Raw genomic sequence first — 24,467 nt, 5'->3', positions numbered from 1 at the left:
AGGAAAACAACAGCATTTCCGGGAGTAATCATGTAGAGATTACTACTACTTATTGTTGGTACTAAATGAGTATTCAAAACACTACAGCTTTACTACACAGGCTTGTCTATTTAGCAGTCAAGTAGAGTTTTTACTACTTGATGTTGGTAGTAAATAAGTATCACAACACTACAGCCAGACTACCCCGGTTTTTTGCAACCTCAGAAGAAGGCAAAACAGGAAGACGTAGCGACTGTTTTTGACAATCCCGAATGTAATCCTCTCCCATCCTTCGTCATTCTGTCTTTCACAGCTCTTATGCTGGCACCGCTTTTATATTTTATTTTTATTTATACGTTCATGCCGTTGCTTAGCCATTTTCTAGAACTTTTTACTACATCAAAAAGATTGCTAACCAAAACGGTATTAGCTGATAGCCGTTGTCATAGAGATGTATTGAGTTTAGCTTAGCTGTTTGCTAGCCACATGGAAATGTAGATATGTAGCCTGTTTATGTCATGCTAGTTAATCCGTATGTGTGTTTGTATGCAAATGTTGGGTATGTTCATATCGGTATATTTACTCATTCTACTTACCTCTTTTGACATAAGAAGAATGCTTTTCTGTGCTGTCTTATGTGACCTCTGTTAGCAGATGATTGATAATGGCTTATTATTGGTTGTCTCTTCTGCTTCTCTTTATTTTCTAAAAGGTGACGTGGTGGAGAAATGTGGCTGCAACAAAAAAAAGAGGATCTGAAGAAATTGAGGCAAATCTGAATGAAGACAAGGCCTCAAATGGATTATCAAAACAAGTGTAAATGTGTAATTTAATATGTCATTCATCTAATACAAATAAAACATGCATATATCATTGTTTAATGACATAACAACAGTTATACAGTCGTGACACAGTAGTGAAACAAGATCTCAATAGTGATTTTGAATAGGTAAACAGTAATAAAAAAAATTCCAAAGGGTTTATGTTGGAAATGAAAAAGGATCTGGAGCAATTCAGTAGTGATCCGTAGTGACACAACACTACACACACAGATGGCAGTAGTAATTCAATAGGGATGGAGTAGGCATACTGTACAGCAGTAATGTAGTAGATACCCAAATGCTCAGTAGTTATACAGTGGTCATTAAGGGAGAATTATGTAGTGATTTGAGTAGGAAATAATTTGTGTTCACCAGTAGTGAAATGTCCCAATGTATCACTCATTACTACTTAAATTACTACATAAACCACTAGTAAGTTGTGTAGTAATTCAGTAGTACTTTTTCATGATGGGTCTGTAAACAAGCAAAACAGAGCAGCATTTTTTACAGAAGTTTTTAATGATTAGCATTCAGGACTATGTGTATCCGAGTCTTTACTGTGTTGTGGTGTCAACCAATTGCATATCTGCTTTCACTGAACATCTTCAGAGGTTTTAAAAATAATCCCAAATAAACATTACGACGTAGATGCGTCGATTATCACTTAGCAATGGCTATGGAGGAAAAAGAGGCACTCTCAGAACGTTCAGAAAGAGATTACATTGGCCAAACTCTATATACAGTATACTGTATGACTGGTTGTTTTCTGACATGTTTTTGAGGATTTAGAGATATCTATCTATTATATTTACTGCTTGAAAGTAAACAAAAGTATTAAACATACTGTATAGATCTATAAAATCAAAGTATGCTATTAAAATACAAATGTATTTACTAATATAATGTGTCCCTCAGTTTTATGTCATTGGTGTTACCGCCTTGAAAATCTTTCATTACATAATGGATGATTAACGATAGGCATGCGTTCTATGCAAAATAATAAACGACTTGGAAGGTGTGGTCCACAACGCGCAAGCGGATTCCCTCCAGTGGCAAACTGTTAACGGGGGAGTGGTCTATTTTAAATACAATTACAAGCTAATCATACCCTTTTAGTATATCATACATTTGAGGATTTCATTGATAATTTGGTGTGTATAAATCTAAAGTGTCACTTGGTGTTACTCTATGTAAATGAAGGGAAATTACATTGGGAGCAGAATTATTAATCATATCTCTTTAGTAAGGGATTTTTAAAGGGTTAATGACCTTAGATTTTAGTATATGTGGCCTCCATTTCAGAAAATCCTCATTTGCCTAAAATGTATCATTGGTGTTATCGTCATTGGTGTTACTACTCCTACTGGTGGTATAATGTTATCATAATTGTGAAAATTATTAAGATTATTAAAATTATTATTATAAGTCATTAAGCTGCCATTAGTTGATTTAGACTGAGAAGATGTACCCAAATACATTTACTGTAAATAAATAAAAATAATCTAGAAAAATTAAGTAGATTTTTTTCCCCAGATGCACTGCCTAAATACCACCACAATCCAAGAACTACCCACTAGGTAAATACTATGCACATTACTGAATAAACATTCTCACTATATCATTGCTCTACTAAGGGCAAAGTCAGAGACATATGCAGGTAGTACCCTCACAGTGAGATCCTCAGGGGCTCTCTCTCCTGGTTGGTTTTGCACGGCGGTTTGGGGTTCTGGTAGGACAGCCTCACAAACACAACGATTAGAATGATTCCTGGGATAAATAAGAAAGATAAAATCAAGCCAACCGTACCAAAATCTCCCATGACTCACTCAAGTGTAAGATCCTGAAAAAAAGATCCTAAGTAAACTCAGATCATCATGACACAAAATTACACAAAGGACCAGTTTGCTTCTACTTTAGGCTCGGTTTCTGTACAAGCACTTTGTGACAACTGCTGATATAAAAGGGGCTTTAGAAATACATTTGATTGATTGATTAACCTTGCCGTTTTAACTTGGTAGCTTAAAGGTGTTCAGTCTACAATCCAACAGCAGCTACTCTTACCTATGACCCCCAGGGTTCCCAGTAGGATGCTGACGGTGGACTGGACAGTTGGCATGCCTTTGCTGCTGCTTAACGGCGGTCCTGCAGTTTCCTTTCACATTGCACGGGCACACCGCCACTGTGATTTAAGACACAGTCAACACCACTCACACAGTACAGGGACATATTCAGCCCTCATCAGCAAATCACAGCCACACTGAGCAGACCACAATGACAGGGAGAGAACGTCTCAATGCCCCTGAGGCCTCAGGGTTTTACTAAATAATCTCAGTGTGCTGTAGAGGGGGGGATCACCAGGCAGACTGGGCTGAGACCAGGCTGCGACAGGGTGAGAGGATGCACCTGCGGCTCAACCTGCCCTGAGACTGAGTCAGTCTGAACATTATGTCTCAGGATGACAAGTACTCTATTCCAACATGCGTATTAGGAAACAAATTGACAGGGATCTATGAGATGTCCTTTTCTATTTACAGAGCAGATGCTGTCGACAAGATTGAGTTGTGGAGATATTCTGAGGGGAGGGAGGGCCAGGAGAAAACACATGAACACAGACCCAGCATATGCGCAACCCAGTCCTATTTGCTTTCAGAGAAAGGACAGACATTGCAGAGTAACTACAGCTCCAATGGCCCAGTGTGAAAGGAAAGCCCAGAAGTGACATTGATTGTAAACACTGCATGTTTCTTTTGATAGTTCAATAATCCATTGACATGACTGTAATAACAGCACAGCTACCAGAGCGGAACAATGGTGGTGCTGACAGAAATGTATACTCTCTGAAAGGAATGGACAACAAACAATGGCCATCTGCAACCGAGTCCGAGCACTCACTGCCGAGTTCCAAACTGCCTCTGGAAGCAACATCAGCACAAGAACTGTTCGTCTGGAGCTTCATGAAATGGGTTTCCATGGCCTAACAGCCTCAGACAAGGCTAAGATCACCATGCGCAATGTCAAACGTCAGCAGGAATGGTGTAAAACACGCCGCCATTGGACTCTGGAGCAGTGGAAACGCGTTCTCTGGAGTGATGAATCACACTTCACCATCTGGCAGTCCGACGGACTAATCTGGGTTTTGCAGATGCCAGGAGAACGCTACCTGCCCCCAATGCATGGTACCAACTGTACAGTTTTGTGGAGGAGGAATAATGGTCTGGGACTGTTTTTCATGGTTCGGGCTCGGCCCCTTAGTTCCAGTGAAGGGAAATCTTAACGCTATAGCATACAATGACATTCTAGACAATTCTGTGCTTCCAACTTTATGGCAACAGTTTGGGTAAGGCCCTTTACAGTTTCAGTGTGCACAAATGGCCATGATTTTGGAATGAGATGTTCGACGAGCAGGTGTTCACATAATTTTGATCCTGCAGTTTACTTATAAGACCAATTTGACTGACGATACACAGAGGTATCTTGTCCATTTTGGCTAGCGTCTAAAAGCAAAGTAAACATCAGAGGGAAATTCCAAAAGCTCCAGAGCCCGTGCGAGAACGAAAAACATTACCTCAGATATATTTTTAAACATCTGCTTGGACTCAGTAAAAAGTCCTTGGATACAGGCCAATTCATTGGAAATGTAATTCACAGCCATGTATAAATAACCACGGCTGATTGATTAACTAGGTTTTTGGAAAACACGAGAAAAATACTGACATGATCAACAGCCCACAGCAACATTATTCTAACAGATGAAAGACTTAGGTCTGTTTATCATACACGTACTGTATGTGTGAGGGACCCTGTCACTTGTGTGTGGTGGAGCCTCTGTGACTCAAAACAAACAAACTGGCCAAAGGGTGACAAAGGTTGTTTTTTTTTTGGGAGGGGGGGGGGGGGGGGGGGGGGGTTCTAGTGCAAATGCTCTGACACTTTAACTGATCTATGAACGAATCCAAAATACAGCGGCATATACCATAGAGGCAGGAGCTCCCGTCTCGTAAACAGAGGTTTACTATCAGACTGTTAGCTGTTATGTGGGGGTGCAAAATCCCCTGGCTGGCCTCTGACACTGTTCCCCTTCATGTGCCTCTGTTCTGAAAGAGATGGAGAGACTGTGACACACCTCTGGATCAACACAAAGAACATTCTTATCTTCTTCTAACGTCTACTATTACCACGACAGGTCCTCAGGTCTGACAGACATTATAGTATATTACACTTTACACACAGCCTTGCACAGTTTGACGTGTCATTATGTACCTACCGTATGTAATGTCAGATGCACAGTGCATTCGGAAAGTATTCAGACTCCTTCCATTTCCCCACATTTTCTCATAAATCTACACACAATATCCCATAATGACAAAGCGAAAACAGGTTTTTGGAAATGTTTGCAAATGTATTACAAATAGAAAACAGAAATACCTTATTTACATAAGTATTCAGACCCTTTGCTATGAGACTCTAAATTGAGCTCAAGTGCATCCTGTTTCCATTGCTCACCCTTGAGATGTTCCTACAACTGGATTGGAGTCCACCTGTGATAAATTCAATAGATTGGACATGATTTGGAAAGGCACACACCTGTCTATATATGGTCCCACAGTTGAAAGTGCATGTCAGAGAAAAATCCAAGCCATGAGGTCGAAGGAATTGTCTGTAGAGCTCCGAGACAGGATTGTGTTGAGGCACAGATCTGGGTAAGTGTACCAACAAAAAGTCTGCAGCATTGAAGGTCCTCAAGAACACAGTGGACTCCATCATTCTGAAATTGAAGAAGTTTAGAACCACCAAGACTCTTTCTAGAGCTGGCACCCGGCCAAACTGAGCAATCGGGGAGAAGTGCCTTGTTCAAGGAGGTGACCAAGAACCCGATGGTCACTCTGACAGAGCTCCAGAGATCCTCTGTGGAGATGGGAGAACCTTCCAGAAGGACAACCATCTCTGCAGCATTCCACCAATCATGCCTTTACGGTAGAGTGGCCAGACAGAAGCCACTCCTCAGTAAAAGGCACATGACAGTCCGCTTGGAGTTTTCCAAAAGACACCTAAAGGACAAACAAGATTCTCTGGTCTGATGGAACCAAGATTGAACTCTTTGGCCTGAATGCCAAGCGTCACGTCTGGAGGAAACCAGGCACCATCCTTATGGTGAAGCATGGTGGTGGCAGCGTCATGCCGTGGGGAACGGAGCAAAGTACAGAGAGATCCTTGATGAAAACCTGCTCCAGAGCGCACAGGGCCTCAGACTGGGGCAAAGGTTAACCTTCCAACAGGACAACAACCCTAAGCACACAGCCAAGACAACGCAGCAGTGGCTTAGGGACAAGTTTCTGGATGTCCTTGAGTGGCCCGCCAGAGCCCAGACTTGAACCTGATCGAACATCTCTGGAGAGACCTGAAAATAGCTGTGTAGCGACGCTCACCATCGGACCTGACAGAGCTTGAGAGGATCTGCAGAGAAGAATGGGAGAATCTCCCCAAATACAGGTGTTCCATGCTTGTAGCCTCATATCCAAGAAGACTTGAGGCTGTAATCACTGCCAAAGGTGATTCAACAAAGTACAGAGTAAAGGGTCTGAATACTTATGTAAATTTGATATTTAGGTTTTTTATTTTTAATACATTTCCAACCATTTCTAAAAACCTGTTTTTTCTTTGTCATTAAGGGGTATTTTGTGTTGATTGATGAAGGGGGGAAAACAATTGAATCAGTTTTAGAATAAGGCTGGAAGGCAACAAAATGTGGAAAAAGTCAAGGGGTCTGAATACTTTCCGAATGCACTGTATATCATCTTGTTAGGTAAGGTTGCAGCCGGCAGGCGTCAGTGACATAAATAGTAGAGGAGCCCTTGGTCTCAATGGTTCTTATTGTGACCTTTCTTTGACGTCATCATTGACAGGAATAGTATATGTGAGAGGGGGTTTTAAATATACCTGGTTTTATCACGGCCCAGGAATAATGGGAAATATAGAGGTAAATGATTGCTGTGTGATTAATTATAATTGACTGACGGTCTGTTCTGTTCTGTTCTGTCGTGAACAGGAACAGTGGAATCTACTGGTACCCTCTCAGAACAAGCACGGCACAGATGCAGCGTCACACCTCCGTCACTCTCTCCAGCCTCCCCAGTTGTCAGGGAGGAGGAGGGCGAAGCACCACAAAGGTGAGGTAAACAGGTGCGCCATGGCACGTCTGCAGCAGGTGTTATTAGGGACAAGTCTTGCAGCTGCTAGGCACTGCTGGGAAAAATACACTTTTAGCCTCTTAGCCTTTCAGCCCAGCGGGCCCCAGCTGTGACATCACACAAATTAAAGGGGAAATATAATTACAGCCAGCCCCCGCTGCTTCCATTAATAACGCGTCAGAGAGTTTGGGCGGGAGAAAAAAACGAAGACAAAATGTTGTCACAGTGAATCAATAGAGACTATGTCAGCACAGCAAAGTGGACAAGTCTGATTAATGTATGTCAGCCTGACACATTACAGACAAGTACAGCGACAGGAAGAGGGCCATTAGGCGTATTACTGACACTGCCTAGTCAGAGCGCCTCAGAAGAAAGGATAGGGGCCATTTTTACTTCCACTGCCAGTCAGTGTCTCAGTGGCACTCACTCCAATCCTCTCTACATGTGACTGTGGATCTACAGGTGGCCTGAATGGATCCCTGAATTACATCCTATCTGAATTACATCCTATCATCCTATCTATTTTGAAAACCATTTTATTGTCGGTGACGTCACCCGATACACGGGTAACCACAGTGAGTGTCAGGTCTAACATCCCCATGACGATTCAAATAGAATGGTCTAATTTGTCACTTTAATTTAGCTGTCTGGTAGTGGTTCTTACACAGACTCAACCAATACAACACCTCGATCTAGAATGGCACCGGAGAGGATGGCTGACGTTTTACGTGCTCCTGGTGTTGTTTGTAACTTATTTTTTTACTTATTTAGTACATAATGTTGCTGCTACCATCTCTTATGACCGAAAATAACTTCTGGACATCAGAACAGCGATTACTCACCTCGAACTGGAAGAAGCTTTTTCCTTTAACGAGTCCAACGCGAAGGACATACTGCTTTCTCGGGAACAGGCCCAGATCCCCATCATTTGTGTGAAAGAAAAGACGGAGAAAAAGAGGGCGGATGTTGAGCTGTCTTCTGAGAAATCATGGGCGAGCGAGTAAACTCCCACTGCCATCCGTTCTATTGGCCAATGTGTAATCATTGGAAAATAAAATTGATGACCTACAATCAAGATTATCCTACCAACGGGACATTAAAATCTCTAAAATCGTATGTTTCACCGAGTCGACGCCGATAATATAGAGCTGGCGGTATTTTCCATGCACCGGCAGGACAGAGAAGCTACATCTGGTAAGACAAAGGTAGGGGTGGGTGTCTATTTGTCAATAACAGCTGGTGTGCAATGTCTAATATTAAACTCAAGGTATTGCTCGCCTGAGGTAGAGTACATTATGATAAGTTGTAGACCACACTATCTACCAAGAGAGTTCCCATCTATATCATTCGTAGCCGTCTATTTACAACCACAATCCGATGCTGGCACTAAGAGCGCACTCAACCAACTCTATAAGGCCATAAGCAAACAAGAAATTGCTCATCCAGAATCGGTGGTCCTAGTGGCCGGTAACTTTAATGCAGCCAAACTTATATCCGTTAAATGTGCAACCAGAGGGAAAAAAACTATAAACCACCTTTATTCCACACACAGAGATGCATACAAAGCTCTCCCCTGACCTCCATTTGGTAAATCTGACCATAATTATATCCTCCTGATTCCTGCTTACAAGCAAAAACTAAAGCAGTAAGTGCCAGTGACTCGCTCAATACGGAAGTGGTCAGATGAAGGGGAATGCTATGCTACAGGACTGTTTTGCTAGCAGAGACTGGAGTATGTTCCGGGATTCATCCAATGGCATTGAGGAGTATACCAACTCAGTCATTGGCTTCATCAATAAGTGCATCGACGAAGACGTCCCCACAGTGAACGTACGTACATATCCCGACCAGAAGCCATTGATTACAGACAACATCCGCATCGAGCTAAAGTCTAGAGCTGCCGATATCAAGGAGTGGGACACCAATCCGGACGCTTATAAGAAATCCCACTATGCCCTCAGACGAACCATCAAACAAGCAATACGTCAATACAGGATTAAGATTGAATCCCACTACACCGGCTTTGATGCTCGTTGGATGTGGCAACTATTACGAACGACAAAGGGAAACATAGACACGAGCTGGCCTGTGACCCGAGCTTACCGGACGAGCTAAATGCCTTTTATGCTCGCTTCGAGGTAAAATAAAAAATGTCTTAGTGAAAAATTACAGAAGATGGATGATGAGGCAGACCATTGATGGTGGTGAGTTTACAGTTGCCGCGCACGGTGGCGTCACTGCAGAGGGACAAGTTGAGCCTGCCAAGTTGAGCCTGGGGACCATCGCCGTCCCCGGGATGCCAGCACCAAGGCCTGGTCCTCCCAGCGAGGGGTACACAGGTATTTCCAGGAGTAGTCCCCCACCAAAACAGGACTGTTGTCGTTCACATCCAGGACATGGACTATCACCAGGGTGGAGGAGGACAGAGAAGAGTTCCCTGGGAGGCAAATAGTACAGTTTTAATTTATATTAGTACCCATTGAATCATTGTTAACAACAGTCCTCATGGTGTACTGGGTGATGTCGTATTGGGTGATGCTGGATTGGCTTTGACGAGCACAGAGAGGGACATTAGAAAGCACAACCTCTCTGAACGACAACGCAGATTTTTTAATGTTTCTGATACCTGTACACTTCGATCCAACCAACATAATACAGTATCTCCACCAATTAACACCACTGTCCTCTCTAGCCTCTATAAGTGTGGACTCAAGATGTGAGTCAGAGCCCCCATTCTTCAGGTAATGGACCAGTCTGAAAAGATTTTTCACTCAATGTGATAATAAGTGCCTGCGAGGGATAAGGGCAGCGGGTAATTGGAGAGGTGCCGTGTGCAGCTCTCAGACACTGCAAGTCTGTCTTCTGTTCGGTTCTGAGTCATGCCTATCTAGTGTGGGGGAGGATTGGATTGGAGTTTTCTATACAACATAAGCCCCCTCCTCACTTCCCACTCTACACCCAGCAGCTAGCTAGCGACACACTGGCTGTCACTTCGCATGACTCACTCCCTGCTTATTACTTTGTCACTGAATACTGTCTGGTCTTGAATTGTCAATGGAAGTATTGCTTTAGCCTTGCCTTATTAAATTTGACACCCACTGGGACAAACAGAAGGCCAAGGTCTAAGCTGCCCTGAAGGCTCTGTCTGGAAATATAGAAATATACATTATTCTCAGAAAACCATCTTACGTCCCATCTTCAACCATGGTCTCCATGGTGTAGGTACTGTTTTCCTCTCTGTCCAAGGCCTAGATGGTCTTCAGCTCACCTGAGTACTTCCCATTAGAGAAATACCTATTTCTGTCTCCTCTGAGCGAGTATCTGGACAAAAGTATAGGCGGGGTGGGATAACACCCTTATTAATGCCTTTAAACTGTGAATTCATTTTATTTTTTTCATTATTTCCAATGAATGATGTTTCACCTGATTGGGTGTGAGTCTGGGTCATATCCAAGAATAGTGACAATAACCCGTCCTGGCTCCTCCCCCTCTCTGACGGTGACCTCATAGTGGTTCTGGGACAGGATGGGGCCCTCGTTGACATCGTCCACATAGATGGAGACGGTTGCCGTGAATGCTGACCCATACCTCCCTCAGACCAGGGCCACCGGATATTCAGCACTAAGGAGCAGGATGTACTCGCTCTCCCTCTTGAAGTCCAGCACCTACATGCATACAGGTTGCCATATAAATGCTGTTCATATGGAAGTGCATGCACTAACACACAGTTGAAGTCGGAAGTTTACATACATCTTAGCCAAGTACGTTTTTTCACAATTCTTTACATTTAATCCTAGTAAAATTAACCTGTTTTAGATAGATAGAATCACCACTTTATTTTAAGAATGTGAAATGTCAGAATAATAGTAGAGAGAATGACTTATTTCAGCGTTGATTTCTTTCATCACATTCCCAGTGGGTCAGAAGTTTACATACACTCAATTAGTATTTGGTAGCATTGCCTTTAAATTGTTTAACTTGGGCCAAATGTTTCGCGCAGCCTTTCACAAGCTTCCCACAATAAGTTGGGTGAATTTTGTCCCATTTCTCCTGACAGAGCTGGTGTAACTGAGTCAGGTTTGACTCCTTGTGTAACGGATGTGAAATAGCTAGCTAGTTAGCGGTGGTGCGTGCTAAATAGGGTTTCAATCGGTGACGTCACTCGCTCTGAGACCTTGAAGTAGTGGTTCCCCTTGCTCTGCAAGGGCAGTGGCTTTTGGGGAGCGATGGGTAACGATGCTTTGAGGGCGACTGTTGTTGATGTGTGCAGAGGGTCCCTGGTGCGGGCCCGGGTATGGGCGAGGGGACGGTCTAAAGTTATACTGTTACACTTGCTCGCACGCACTTTTTCAGTTCTGCCCACAAATGTTCTATAGGATTGAGGTCAGGGCTTTGTGATGGCCACTCCAATACCTTGACATTGTTGTCCTTAAGCCATTTTCCCACAACTTTGGAAGTATGCTTGGGGTCATTGTCCATTTGGAAGACCCATTTGCGACTAAGCTTTAACTTCCTGACTGATGTCATGCTTCAAAATATCCACATAATTTCCCTGCCTCATGATACCATCTATTTTGTGAAGTGCACCAGTCCCTCCTGCAGCAATGCACCCCAGCAACATGATGCTGCCACCCCTGTGCTTAATGGTTGGGATGGTGTTCTTCGACTTGCAAGCATCCCCCTCTTTCCTTCAAACATCAGGATAGTTATTATGGCCAAACAGTTCTATTTTTGTTTCATCAGACCAGAGGACATTTCTCCAAAAAGTACGATCTTTGTCCCCATGTGCAGTTGCAAACCGTAGTCTGGCTTTTTTAAGGCGGTTTTTGAGCAGTGGCTTCTTCCTTGCTGAGCGGCCTTTCAGGTTACGTCGACATAGGACTTGTTTTTACTGTGGATATAGATACTTTTGTACCTGTTTCCTCCAGCATCTTCACAAGGTCCTTTGCTGTTGTTCTGTGATTGATTTGCACTTTTCGCACCAAAGTACGTTCATCTCTAGGAGACCGAACGCGTCTCCTTCCTGAGCGGTATGACGGCATGGTGTTTATACTTGCTTACTATTGTTTGTACAGATGAATATGGTACCTTCAGGCATTTGAAAACTGTTCCCAAGGATGAACCAGACTTGTGGAGGTCTACAATTATTTTCTGAGGTCTTGGCTGATTTCTTTTGATTTTCTCATGATGTCAAGCAAAGGGGCACTGAGTTTGAAGGTAGGCCTTGAAATACATCCACAGTTACACCTCCAATTGACTCAAATTATGTCAATTAGCCTATCAGAAGCTTCTAAAGCCATGAAATCATTATCTGGAATTTTCCAAGCTGTTTAAAGGCACAATCAACTTAGTGTATGTAAACTTCTGACCCACCGGAATTGTGATACAGTGAATTATAAGTCAAATAATCTGTCTGTAAACAATTGTTGGAAAAATCACTTGTGTCATGCACAAAGTAGATGTCCTAACCAACTTGCCAAAAGTATATTTTGTTAACAAGAAATTTGTGGAGTGGTTGAAAAACGAGTTTTAATGACTCCAACCTAAGTGTATGTAAACTACCGACTTGTAGTGTTCTAATAGCTGTAAAACATGGGAACATAGTGTTCAACGGTGCAAGAATGAACACCAGGAAAATAATCATGGGAGAGCTTTACTAACATTTCCCAGAAAACAGCAGATTTTATCTATTGGAGCAAACACAGGAGGTCAGAAAGAGCCTGCATATGTCTGCTGCTAATCGGCGTGTTCCACAGATTTACAGGCTGATCCTACTGGAAAGGAAAGGGTTGTGGAACAATACACAGTGACTCTAAACAATGCCTCTATAATACCGTCACCTGCATAATACCGCCAGACAAGATGATTTACCAGGAGAGAGGAGTTTTATTCCCACCGTAAAATGGAAACTGGAATGATAGGGACGGGCATTTGATTCAAGTGTCACCTGACATGAATCCTGAGTGTGATGGAGAATCCCGTTAGTGGACAGCCATTGCTATGCTTACTCTGTGAGGTCATAGCCCAGGATTGTATCCCCTTGTGCTGTCTACGTTCTGGTGAAATGAAGTGATTGCTGTTGCTCATAACATGTCGATTGGCCCAAATAGCTACCTCTGTTGCTAGAGAAAAAACACAGACGTTGATCAGTGTTGGAGTGACTCATGGTGCTGACTGGAAGTGAAGTGCAGGTTTGTATCAGGCAACAACCAGAAGAATCCAAACACCCCTCAGCTGCCGTTGCTGGCCTTAAGTTGCTGTGTGGAGGGCGGCCCTCTAGGTTAAATGGGGACACTTGAAGCATGAGAGTCTCCAGCTCAATGGGTTTAAAAAGAAGGAGACGATTGCTAGTGATCCCCTCTTTTATATCAAGATTGTAATAAGATCAAAGAAGTAGTACTGTGTGTGTGTGTGTGTGTGTGTGTGTGTGTGTGTGTGTGTGTGTGTGTGTGTGTGTGTGTGTGTGTGTGTGTGTGTGTGTGTGTGTGTGTGTGTGTATGTGTGTGTGTGTGTGTGTGCGTGCGTGTGTATGGCATGTGTAGTGCGCGTGTGTGTGTGTGTGTTCATCTGTAATCTCTATTCTTCCCTTCTGAAAATGGTTGAATCAGCTATGTGCACCTGCCACCTAGCACACGGCCACCAAACACACATTTTTCGACGCCATCCTCTCTCATTCACATCTGAACAGAACACGTGCTTGACATGGGCCTGGTAGAAAAAAGGCCCAGAGTTTTTCCTGACCAGGTCACGTGGATTAGCATGCTACACCCAACCTCAGACACACACGCCTACAGCACAGCAGGAGCTGAATACTCTCATTGATATTATCCTCACGCTATCGAAACAACCGTAGCACAGCACCAGAGAGACAGATTAGCTAGTGTTTAGTTAGCGGTGCCCTTGCCTGTGTGGTAAACAGGTAATTACTTTCCACAGACTAATGGCACTGTGTCATTATTCAGTTAGACGTCGTGCAAGCTGCTGTTATAGAGACAACGGGACTACCCTCTGGGCTGTCTCAGTCTCGCCACAAGGCAACATGTTAGTGAGCGTGCTCGGATGTGCTAACAAGCTATTTTATCAGACGGACGGTCGTTGGCTGGCTTTAAGCCTGTAACTCCTACACTAAATATTCACTGAATGTGGTGGTTCAAAATTGGCTACAGTAGGCCTATGTCAGAGCCTTATACAGCATGTCATTACTGTATGGCAGGGTTCATCAGAGACAATGCAAAGGGGTTGTGCTCCAGTCCTGTATCAGTTTAGACAATACCGGAGGCAACTCCTGGTTTACCTCTGCGGAATATAGGTAACAGTCCTCTTCTCCCATAGAGCGGTAGAACGTAGTTGCCCCGCTTCCAGAGAATGGGTACACAAACAATGACAAACACTCCCTCTCTTCTCTCCAAAGCCCTCCTGTCCAAGCCAGGGGAGAGAGCTGAGGCAGGGCGGTGCTGGGGCGGGGCTGGGAGCGTGGAGGGGATTACAGGAGACCAGGGAAAAGCCAGAGAGACACCCCAGGGATGGGCTCAGATTATTTGGGGATAAACTATTGTTTGTGCCATGGCTTATTTTTGGGACACGTGCTGTGGAAATGCCCACATGTGCGTGTATGAAGAGACACAGAAAGGGATATACAAAGCAAGATTCAATATGCATGTATCTTTTCCTTATGGTTACTTACTAAAATGCATAATTATTAAGAGTCAATATTGAATATTTCTACGTAGTTATTATTACCATGTTGAGATCATGTTAAAATGCCTCTTATTCAATCGACATCTAGGGCTCTCTGGGTTGTCTTATTTGTGAATGAACAAGAGAGAATAGAGACTGTTGAATGAAGGAGATTGACGTACCTTGGAGAGGATGAGTGAAACCTCATTGGTCTGCTTGTCTGTGACCGGTGTGAACACCTCCTCATTGCCAGACTCCAGCCTGTAACTCACCTGCCAGCTGTCTCCTCCCCTCTCATCAGCATCACATGCCAACACCGCCGTTATCGTGGCTCCCAAAGGAGCATCCTCTGTCAGGTGGAAGGGGCCGTACTAAGAGAGGGGGGGAGGAGGTAGAGAAAAAGGTGAGAGGAGAAAGGGAGAGAGGAGGGGGGGACGAGGACAGGGAGAAGAAAAAGATAATGAAGCAGGGGCTACTATCTGCATAGCTTTCTCTCTGGGGTTTTTATGCTGGGTATCCGTAAAGCACTTTGTGACAACTGCTGAAAAGGGCTTAATAAAATACATGTGATTGTTTGAGAAATAGTTTAAAAGTATATTATTTAGTATTAGATGGATTTAGTTTGGAATTTGCATTTTTAGGACTACTCCATTGGTTCCGTTGTTCCAGGCAAACCATATCAAGTGCATTTCAAATATTTGAACATATTTGACATAATCTAGGTTATGTACAGTGTATTTGACCCAGGTCTGGTGTGTGTATGCAGGCATGTTCCGTGTGGTCCTGTGTTGTTGACCTTCATTCACACACCTCCAATCTCTCTGCTTGGGAGTCCTTTAATCAGCCACTCACTGTGGCCCTCCACTGAAGCGGTAGAGTCTCTGATCTGCCTGCCCGGGCTAGAGGGTCGCTGATACCATGGGCCTCATCACTCACCTGCCAGCTCCCTACAAACCCGTTCACATGTTGCTGGAAAAAGCAGGGGCACTCTGGCGTGACCCACTCAAGAGCTTTTTCCACCTCAGTGTGTGTGTGTGTGTGTGTGTGTGTGTGTGTGTGTGTGTGTGTGTGTGTGTGTGTGTGTGTGTGTGTGTGTGTGTGTGTGTGTGTGTGTGTGTGTGTGTGTGTGTGTGTGTGTGTGTGTGCGCGCGCGTGCGTGCGTGTGCGTGCGTGTGCGTGCCAGAGTGAGAGAACATGAGCCTGGGGCTGGCATCGACTCAAAACATGATTGACAGCATTGTTGAGGTGCATAGAGAATCCAAAATGAGAATCCAAAATGAGCTGTAAATCTTTTGTCATGGCATGCACCCAATGAAGAAGACACTGGATGACTCTGGGATGACTCTGGGATGACTCTAGAATATGAAGGCAGGGCACGTCTACTGTATCGTAACAGTACCTTCTCTCACTCTGAGAGCATCTGAACTTAACAAGCACAGTTGGGGTTTACATTGACTTAGCACCAGTGAGGACAACGAGAGCTTTGTGTCCCATTGTCAAGTCCCCATTTTAAGATGACTATCCTGTCTCCTGTATTATTCAGGAGGTGTGGGTCTAGACTGTTTTCTGCTCCGTAACAGTGTGTTAGAAAAGGGTCTATCTTTGGCCCGTATACTGCATACCTTGAGGCCAGCACTAACCAAATGTTGTCTCATGGAGACCTCAGCGGTGACTTCATTATTCATGAGGATTGACTATGGAAAAGACCACTGGAAACACTGACTGTCCCCAGAGATGCTCTCATAGATCAGAAATAGCCTTTATGTTAAGACTGAGGTCCATTTCAATGGTAGGCTCAGCTACACTCCCCCCGAACCAGAGGAGATGACAACACTGTGCGGCTAACGAGAGCTCGTATGAGTTTTCTTTCTTGACAAAATTGCAGAACGATGCAGTTCATTTCTGTACTAGAAGGGATGCATTTTTTCACTTTTAACAAAGTATTTCATATTTCATTAAAAACTACTTTTTTTTTTACCGGTGAGCTCAGACGTGATAGTAAATGTTGCTCAGTGCAACGATTTTCCTATGAAGATGTGAAATGTTCTGACTGCCGCAAGTGTCAGGGATATCATTTAGAGCTTTCTTATGGTGACGCTGGGGATTTGCCTTATTCTATAAATAAAGGATTCTCACAGGACTCATCTGAGGCTTATTCAGATTAACTCAGAGAACATTGTCCATTTGGAGCACAATGAGAAATAAACCCTACAATAATACGCTTCCATCTCCACAGATGTAGCATATTAATTTGATCACCCTGTTGTAGGAGAACTGTCCTGCAATGCAGGAAATGTCAAACGTGTAGCGTATTTGAGATACATTTTTTTAAATTTTTTTAATGCTTCTGAAGTTTGTAACTCCCACTTTTACATTTCAGACTTGACTTAATTCATTGTCCATTAATTATAAGCCACGTAACAATTCACATTTTCTGTTGCTGAAGGATTACTTCACTGCTGTAGCGAACTGGCTCAAATGAAGGTCCTACATTTGTATAAGCCTGAGATTTAAGCTTGGATCCCCCTAAAAGCACTCCATCTCTCTCCCCTCTGGGAAAGCAAATCAGTGACCTGGAGGGAGAGTTCAAACAGCTGCCATTCAACAGAAAAGAAAAAAACGAATATACTGTCTAAGCAGATAGATTTGCAATGAGTGCTCTGAATCACTTCTATCCCCCCCCAAACCAAAAATCACGCTGTCGGTCCTCTCTTCAGCCTGGGTAAAGGCTCCTCGTGTTGAGTGAAGACGGGTGGGTTGTCGTTCTCGTCCTGCACTGTCTCAACCACAGTACAGGAGCTGTTTAAGCCTGCAAAGGAAATCATCATCAGAGAGAGACAGGCTCCATCAGTGAGTCACTTAGTTTGGCATGCCTCTGTCATACTGATGCCTTCAGTCTTAATCATGATCATCAGTCACTGCAGTGTCATATTTAAACAATATTCTCCTCAGAAGAAGCAGAGGGAAAACCTCCAACATTACATCTGCTAGTCTAAAACTCATTTACCCTACCACTGCACCTGTCTACATATCACAATAGGTTACTACTATAGAGTATCTCTGGATTATCTTTACATTGTACTATGTATACATTATCTTTGTGGAAGTAATCCCTCACCCCTCTCCCTAACACCACAGAACCACATTGCCGTGCAGCACTGTTGGTCACCTTTAGCGTCCTCGGCAGTGATGGTCAGTGTGTACTGTGGGGCAGCTCCCTCCAGGTTGCCTGCCTGCACTGAGATGACCCCAGAGTCACGGTCCACCTGGAACAAGGCACTAGAGCTCTCTAGGATCTGGCCAACCAGCCGCTAGAAGATTGTCACGTTATCGGTTTTCGGATCATCGTTGTCGGCTGCTTGAACCGTGAGGATTTCTGTCCCTGGGAAAAGAGCAACGTCCTCACAGATTAGTGTGTGGGCAAAAACACATTTTCTTTGAACCCTCAAGTGAGAAACACAGAATCCTATTTTGAGCATCCTGATGAATTTCTCCATCGTTTTTTATTTCGGAGTATTTCGTTTTAAGCGTAAACAAAAGGCCTTTGTGATCCAGTATGTTCCAGAGTTGTCTGTAGTATGAGTGTTCCGAGGGTTGCGCCTCACGCCGTGGGGCAAGCTCCTCGACCACGGTGTGGTACTGTGTGGTAGGGAACGTGGGCCTGTTGTCGTTGGCATCGTCCGCCATCACTCTCAGCTCCACAGGCTTGGCGATCTCCCTGCCGTCCGGACGCTCCACCACGATGCTGATCTGGAACTATCAGACATGTGCTTTCACAAAGTGTCCAGATCAAATCTCCCTGTGTGGACGCACAGTGAGACCACAGACCTTCACACTGGAATAACACAAAGCGCCAGTTCTCAGCCATGGAAAGATCTTCATGTTCTGTATTGAACGATGCACAATTACACACTGGAACCACAGTCTGAGATAAAGCCCCAACGATTTTGTATTCGTTATTTATTGAGCTTTCTTGGAATAGATAGGGGTATGGGAGGTGTGTGGGGTGTATGTGTGTGAATGAAATTGCTTTTTTAGAGTACCCCCCTCTCTCCCCTTTCACTCTGACCTGTCTTTAGAAGATGAAGCCATTAGGTGAACGATAGGCAGTGACAGTGCTAACACTCAGTGTGTCCATTGATTCCTGGGCTGCCATTCAGCTCGTCCAGAGATGATTCATCATGCGGGCACGCAACTCTGTCAACACCAAGAGAGAGGTACTGTACACGTGCATGCATCCCCTCCTCCTCTCCTCCCTTTTCCCTCCATCAGCTGTAAGAGTCACATGGCACGGACATACGAGTCTCAGTCAGTCAGCGTGGAACCATCGCAATCAGGGAACCTGGACTGCCTCACTCGTGTTGTGTTGCGTGAGGAGGTGGATCAATAGGCTGTGACTCATGTGTGATGCATGCTGGAACATGACAGCTCCATCATGATAGGTGACAGTCACTGCCGGGCAGGGAGAGAGGATAAGGAGGGGAGAGGGAGATCTGGCTTTATGATTACTGTGCTATAGGTAAGGTTCAGACAGAATAGACTCTCCGAGGGCTTTCTGTAGAAACAGAACCTCCAATAACCTGATGGATTTCTCCTTACTTGTGTCAGAGCAGTGAGCAGTTAAGGTCTCTGGCCAAACACGTTGCTTGTTACTCTGCGGAATGACCCCAAAGACAACCTGTGCCAAAAAAATTGATGTTTATCTAATCCTGTACAGCTTTGGAGCTTAGCTTTTTGGAAAACTGCCGAGGAGGAAAAAAGACACGTTGTGATTTGAGTCATGATCCTCCTTTTCTTGTTAACACCGATTTTCCTCTGTTCTCACAGTGTAATGCCGTACATCACATGACATGACGATGCGTTCACAGTCCTAACAAGTCCTTACTATATGTTAAAGACAAGGAGGTACGATACAATATGAATGAAAACTGTGTGGCCACTCGCCTGGTCCTGAGTCTCTCTGTCTAGTGGGGCGTTGAGAGAGATGACTCCCTCGTTGCTGACAGTGAACAGCATCTCTGGGAATTCCCCCTCCAGTCTGTTCCCTACCAGACCCCCCCCCCCCCCCCCCACTCCACTTCACCTAGACACCACACAGGGAAGCAGGGAAGGCACGGAACAGCTCATAAACTGAACATAGTAAATTCAACGGTCTCTCTGCACTGCAGGATTGTAGGATTGAGGCCCCCTTCAGCTGTTCCCACTCACTCTCTTTCCTTCTCTCTTTCTTTCTAGTAAAGTATAGACACCTAGGCTTTACTAGAGAGGGAAACCTGTGAGGTGTTTAAATTATAAAGCGCTGAGTCAATGTACAAAAGCTCATACATGTTGGATGGGGGGGGGGCTTCCACTGATTTAAAGCACAGGGCCGGACAGGGCCGGACAGGGCAGTATGATTAGCTCAGAGGGCCCCATGAAACAGCACCGAAGAAGGAGCGGTCACCGGCAGAGATACAGGGGGGCATGTGCATCTCCTCAACCCACTGTCACACTTCCACTTCATTGTTTTGGAGATGGCTCCCCAAACGCAGAGGCTGTGTATACACAAGTCCCTCTTCTCACGACTTCCCATAACCAGTGTTATGGTGTTTCAGGGCCTCAGTGCTTTGAAGAGATGTAGTATATAACAACGTGATTGATGACCTGGTTGCTCTAAAAATGGATGAGTAGAGTACACCGTAGCTAATGTAATGTCTTGCTTTCATTGCTTTTTTTTAACAGCTTGCAGTGCACGCTCTGTCTTCTACGTCACCTTAAAAGGGCAATTCCACCACTTTTCAGCCACATATTCATTAGCTCCAGCACCATACCGGTGTCGACATATGTGAAAATGGCGTGTTTCTATGACTTGTGGTTAAAAAGATAAGAAGAAAGGTCCTACATTTGTCTTTTTTTAAATCTGAGACATCAGTGATTTTCAAAAACCTACAACAGGTTTCTAGCCAGAGGGAGGGTATTTTCTTGCTCATCACGTCATCAAGAAATTCTCATAGTGTTTGAAAATCACAATTTTTCAAAGAAGCAATGCTTCTTGAGATCAACAACCAATGTGCACCTATATCACTATCAATGACTGAAGGAAAATATTTTGAAAGAAAATGGCATAATGGAAGAAAAACCCATCAGCATAATGCATACGTGTTGCACAACATTTCACTGAGTAGAGAAATGACTTTCCATACTGCCGATAGTAAAGGGCTCCCAGTTATACTCAGAGTCTTTCAACATGACCCACTCATCTGTTTGGTAACTGCACAGCTGTGAGTCCTACCACCTACATACACATGGTGGTAAAGGCAGAGTGGGTGGAGAGAGGCTTTTCCCATCATGTGGGCACGGTCGACCAGTGGTGGATTCTATACTGTTACCTCTTTACATGGACATGTAGATATGGTGTTGTGTTCTGCCCCTACAATACAAGTTATAGCCTAATTAATTGTAATATTGTAATAGCATTTTGACCAGCAGATGATATTTTTTATGAGGGTTTGAGAATCTCAAGGACAGTGTAGTCTTGTATTTTAAACCTGAGCCACGCACACACACACACACACACACTCACTCACTCACTCACTCACTCACTCACTCACTCACTCACTCACTCACTCACTCACACACTCACACACTCACACACTCACTCACTCACACACTCACTCACTCACTCACTCACTCACTCACTCACTCACTCACTCACTCACTCACTCACTCACTCACTCACTCACTCACTCAGTCACACATGTTCCGGCAGAAATTTGTATGACATGTTTGAGATTTTGCCTGTCCACATTTTAGGTTGGTAAATTGACATTGAAAATATGAAAAAAAAGATCAAATCTGCCCACGTTTTGATACCACATGTTTTGAGTCCACACGTTTTCAGTGGGCGGATGGAGCTGGCGTGAGTGAGAGGAGGAGAGGAGGAGGAGAGGGGGAAGAGGAGGAGGAGGAGGAGGGGAGTTACTGTGGCGACACCCATAGACCACAATGAAATGTAGAAATGCACATATTCACAGCAAATCATGACTCTATGTTCTCAAGTTTGCGTTACTGTCTTGAGGTCTTGAGTTTGCATTTCTGACCATGTTCCATTGTTGTAAGCACCTGTAACTAGTAAACAGACTATTGTTCCATCGTCGTAAGGACCTACATATAGAAAACAGACTATTGTTTTGCAGAATAATAAATGCTGATGGAGATGCAGATAAGATCCATACCACTGAGCAGTAACAGAACTTCCTGTTTTCCTCTTTTTGATAATGTCAGATGTTTCCAGTTATTTACACAGCTTTAGCGATTTGGTGCTGATTCAAGCACTGGGCCTTGGCTAATATTATAAATGTTGAATAACAAGCTAACGGTCCGACTGTAAAGTAAACCAGGTGCAGATACGGCGACACTGGCCTGGCACAGAGCACAGAGACTGATCCCTATTCAATCACAACCGCTAAGTCAGAAACAAATGTAGGTTTTGATTGAACAATCTTCGACATTATGGACACACACACACACACACACACACCAACCGCTGGAACGGAACCTCGGGCTACAGGGACTCAGGCAGGGGAAAGCCTAGGGGTAAGAGTGACATTAATAATGCACACCGTGGTCGCTTAGGAAAGCCCGGGGGGGACTAAAAAGACAACAACACAACTGCAGTATCCTGATGCTTCACCCATTCCATTACATAATGACATTTTACAATGAACAGTCAAATAAAACATTGGATGAAAGTTTACAGTGTTTGACATTTGTCAGATGACTGCTTTCCATTATTCTAGACTAGAGGCAAAGGACACATGGGTAGGGACACCTGCAGGAATATATAGGACACCTGCAGTAATGTACAGATATCTCTGTGATCCCTGAAAGCATCACTGTGTGTCACGTATGAGATGGGGATGGAGATGGAGCATGATACTATGTCACCTGTGAGATGGGGATGGGGCAGGGGCCAGGGAGGTTCTACCTGTGAGATGGGAATGGGGTAGGGGCCAGGGAGGTTCTACCTGTGAGATGGGAATGGGGTAGGGGCCAGGGAGGTTCTACCTGTGAGATGGGAATGGGGTAGGGGCCAGGGAGGTTCTACCTGTGAGATGGGAATGGGGTAGGGGCCAGGAAGGTTATACATCTGAGATGGGGTGGGGTAGGGGCCAGGGAAGTACCTGTGAGATGGGGATGGGGTAGGGGCCAGGAAGGTTATACCTGTGAGATGGGAATGGGGTAGGGGCCAGGAAGGTTATACCTGTGAGATGGGGGTGGGGTAGGGGCCAGGAAGGTTCTACCTGTGAGATGGGGATGGGGTAGGGGCCAGGAAGGTTATACCTCTGAGATGGGGATGGGGTAGGGGCCAGGGAAGTACCTGTGAGATGGGGATGGGGTAGGGGCCAGGAAGGTTCTACCTGTGAGATCGGAATGGGGTAGGGGCCAGGAAGGTTATACCTGTGAGATGGGGGTGGGGTAGGGGCCAGGAAAGTTATACCTGTGAGATGGGAATGGGGTAGGGGCCAGGAAGGTTGTACCTGTGAGATGGGGATGGGGTAGGGGCCAGGAAGGTTATACCTGTGAGATGGGGATGGGGTAGGGGCCAGGAAGGTTATACCTGTGAGATGGGAATGGGGTAGGGGCCAGGGAAGTAATACATGTGAGATGGGGGTGGGGTAGGGGCCAAGAAGGTTATACCTGTGAGATGGGAATGGGGTAGGGGCCAGGAAGGTTATACATGTGAGATGGGGGTGGGGTAGGGGCCAGGGAAGTAATACATGTGAGATGGGGATGGGGTAGGGGCCAGGAAGGTTATACCTGTGAGATGGGGGTGGGGTAGGGGCCAGGGAAGTAATACATGTGAGATGGGGATGGGGTAGGGGCCAGGAAGGTCATACCTGTGAGATGGGGATGGGGTAGGGGCCAGGAAGGTTATACCTGTGAGATGGGGATGGGGTAGGGGCCAGGAAGGTTATACCTGTGAGATGGGGATGGGGTAGGGGCCAGGAAGGTTATACCTGTGAGATGGGGGTGGGGTAGGGGCCAGGAAGGTTATACATGTGAGATGGGGGTGGGGTAGGGGCCAGGGAAGTAATACATGTGAGATGGGGATGGGGTAGGGGCCAGGAAGGTCATACCTGTGAGATGGGGATGGGGTAGGGGCCAGGAAGGTTATACCTGTGAGATGGGGGTGGGGTAGGGGCCAGGGAAGTAATACATGTGAGATGGGGATGGGGTAGGGGTCAGGAAGGTCATACCTGTGAGATGGGGATGGGGTAGGGGCCAGGAAGGTTATACATGTGAGATGGGGGTGGGGTAGGGGCAGTTGAGTGAGGGGCCTGTAACTCACCGTCCTCAGTGAGAGACACCTCGCCGGTCACAGAGTCTATGAAGAACATGTGACTGGAGGGGATCCTGGGGGTCTGGTCCATCAGACTGATGCGCAGGTCTCAGCACGGGCTGTGTTACAGTCGTCGCGGTCACATGGCCCCCACTTGCATGCATGAGATCCTTAGCCAAGAGAAAGATAGACAAGCTTCTGTACAGCGGTGTACATTCACACGGTGATTTGACTAGTCAATCATAAGCAAGGGTGACAATAGCTCGTTCTGGTAGTGAAACATCCTTACTCAGTTCAAATGCTAGTATTCCTCCTGGACAATCTTGATTTAATCATGATAACCTTATGACTTTATTCTAAGATAATTTTACATTTGGTAAGAACATGAGTTGTTTAACATATTCATGTCTACTGTAGTTCATTTGAATAGAGGCAGACTTTATGAGATATTTCTGAGATATATAAGATATTCTCAATGTA

At 44.8% G+C, this 24,467-nt stretch overlaps 1 protein-coding gene and 3 long non-coding RNA genes across 4 annotated transcripts in view; 1 reads left to right on the top strand and 3 right to left on the bottom strand.

Moving 5' to 3' along the window:
* Positions 1–913, top strand: part of LOC110506340 (carbonic anhydrase 7) — a 42,367-nt gene extending 41,454 nt beyond the window's left edge. Inside the window, exon 8 of the mRNA XM_021585893.2 lies at positions 692–913. Coding sequence (XP_021441568.2) covers positions 692–799 — 108 coding nt within the window. The 3' untranslated portion in view covers positions 800–913. The remainder of the gene's footprint in view (positions 1–691) is intronic.
* An 851-nt stretch (positions 914–1,764) lies between these two features.
* On the bottom strand, positions 1,765–5,138 carry LOC110506341. The gene is made up of 3 exons (XR_002470955.2): positions 4,774–5,138; positions 2,862–2,979; positions 1,765–2,567 (listed from the first exon to the last, which is right to left on the bottom strand). It is a non-coding gene; the product is annotated as an uncharacterized LOC110506341 (long non-coding RNA).
* Positions 5,139–8,799: 3,661 nt separating this feature from the next.
* LOC118944454 lies at positions 8,800–15,724 on the bottom strand. The gene is made up of 3 exons (XR_005039792.1): positions 14,848–15,724; positions 10,412–10,653; positions 8,800–9,425 (listed from the first exon to the last, which is right to left on the bottom strand). It is a non-coding gene; the product is annotated as an uncharacterized LOC118944454 (long non-coding RNA).
* Positions 15,725–15,801: 77 nt separating this feature from the next.
* Positions 15,802–24,147, bottom strand: LOC118944478. The gene is made up of 3 exons (XR_005039816.1): positions 23,997–24,147; positions 17,835–18,047; positions 15,802–17,474 (listed from the first exon to the last, which is right to left on the bottom strand). It is a non-coding gene; the product is annotated as an uncharacterized LOC118944478 (long non-coding RNA).
* Between the last annotated feature and the right edge of the window lie 320 nt (positions 24,148–24,467).

Source organism: Oncorhynchus mykiss, chromosome 26 (assembly GCF_013265735.2).
Source record: "Oncorhynchus mykiss isolate Arlee chromosome 26, USDA_OmykA_1.1, whole genome shotgun sequence".
Lineage (NCBI taxonomy): Eukaryota > Metazoa > Chordata > Actinopteri > Salmoniformes > Salmonidae > Oncorhynchus > Oncorhynchus mykiss.
This window is presented reverse-complemented; position numbering and strand designations above follow the sequence as displayed.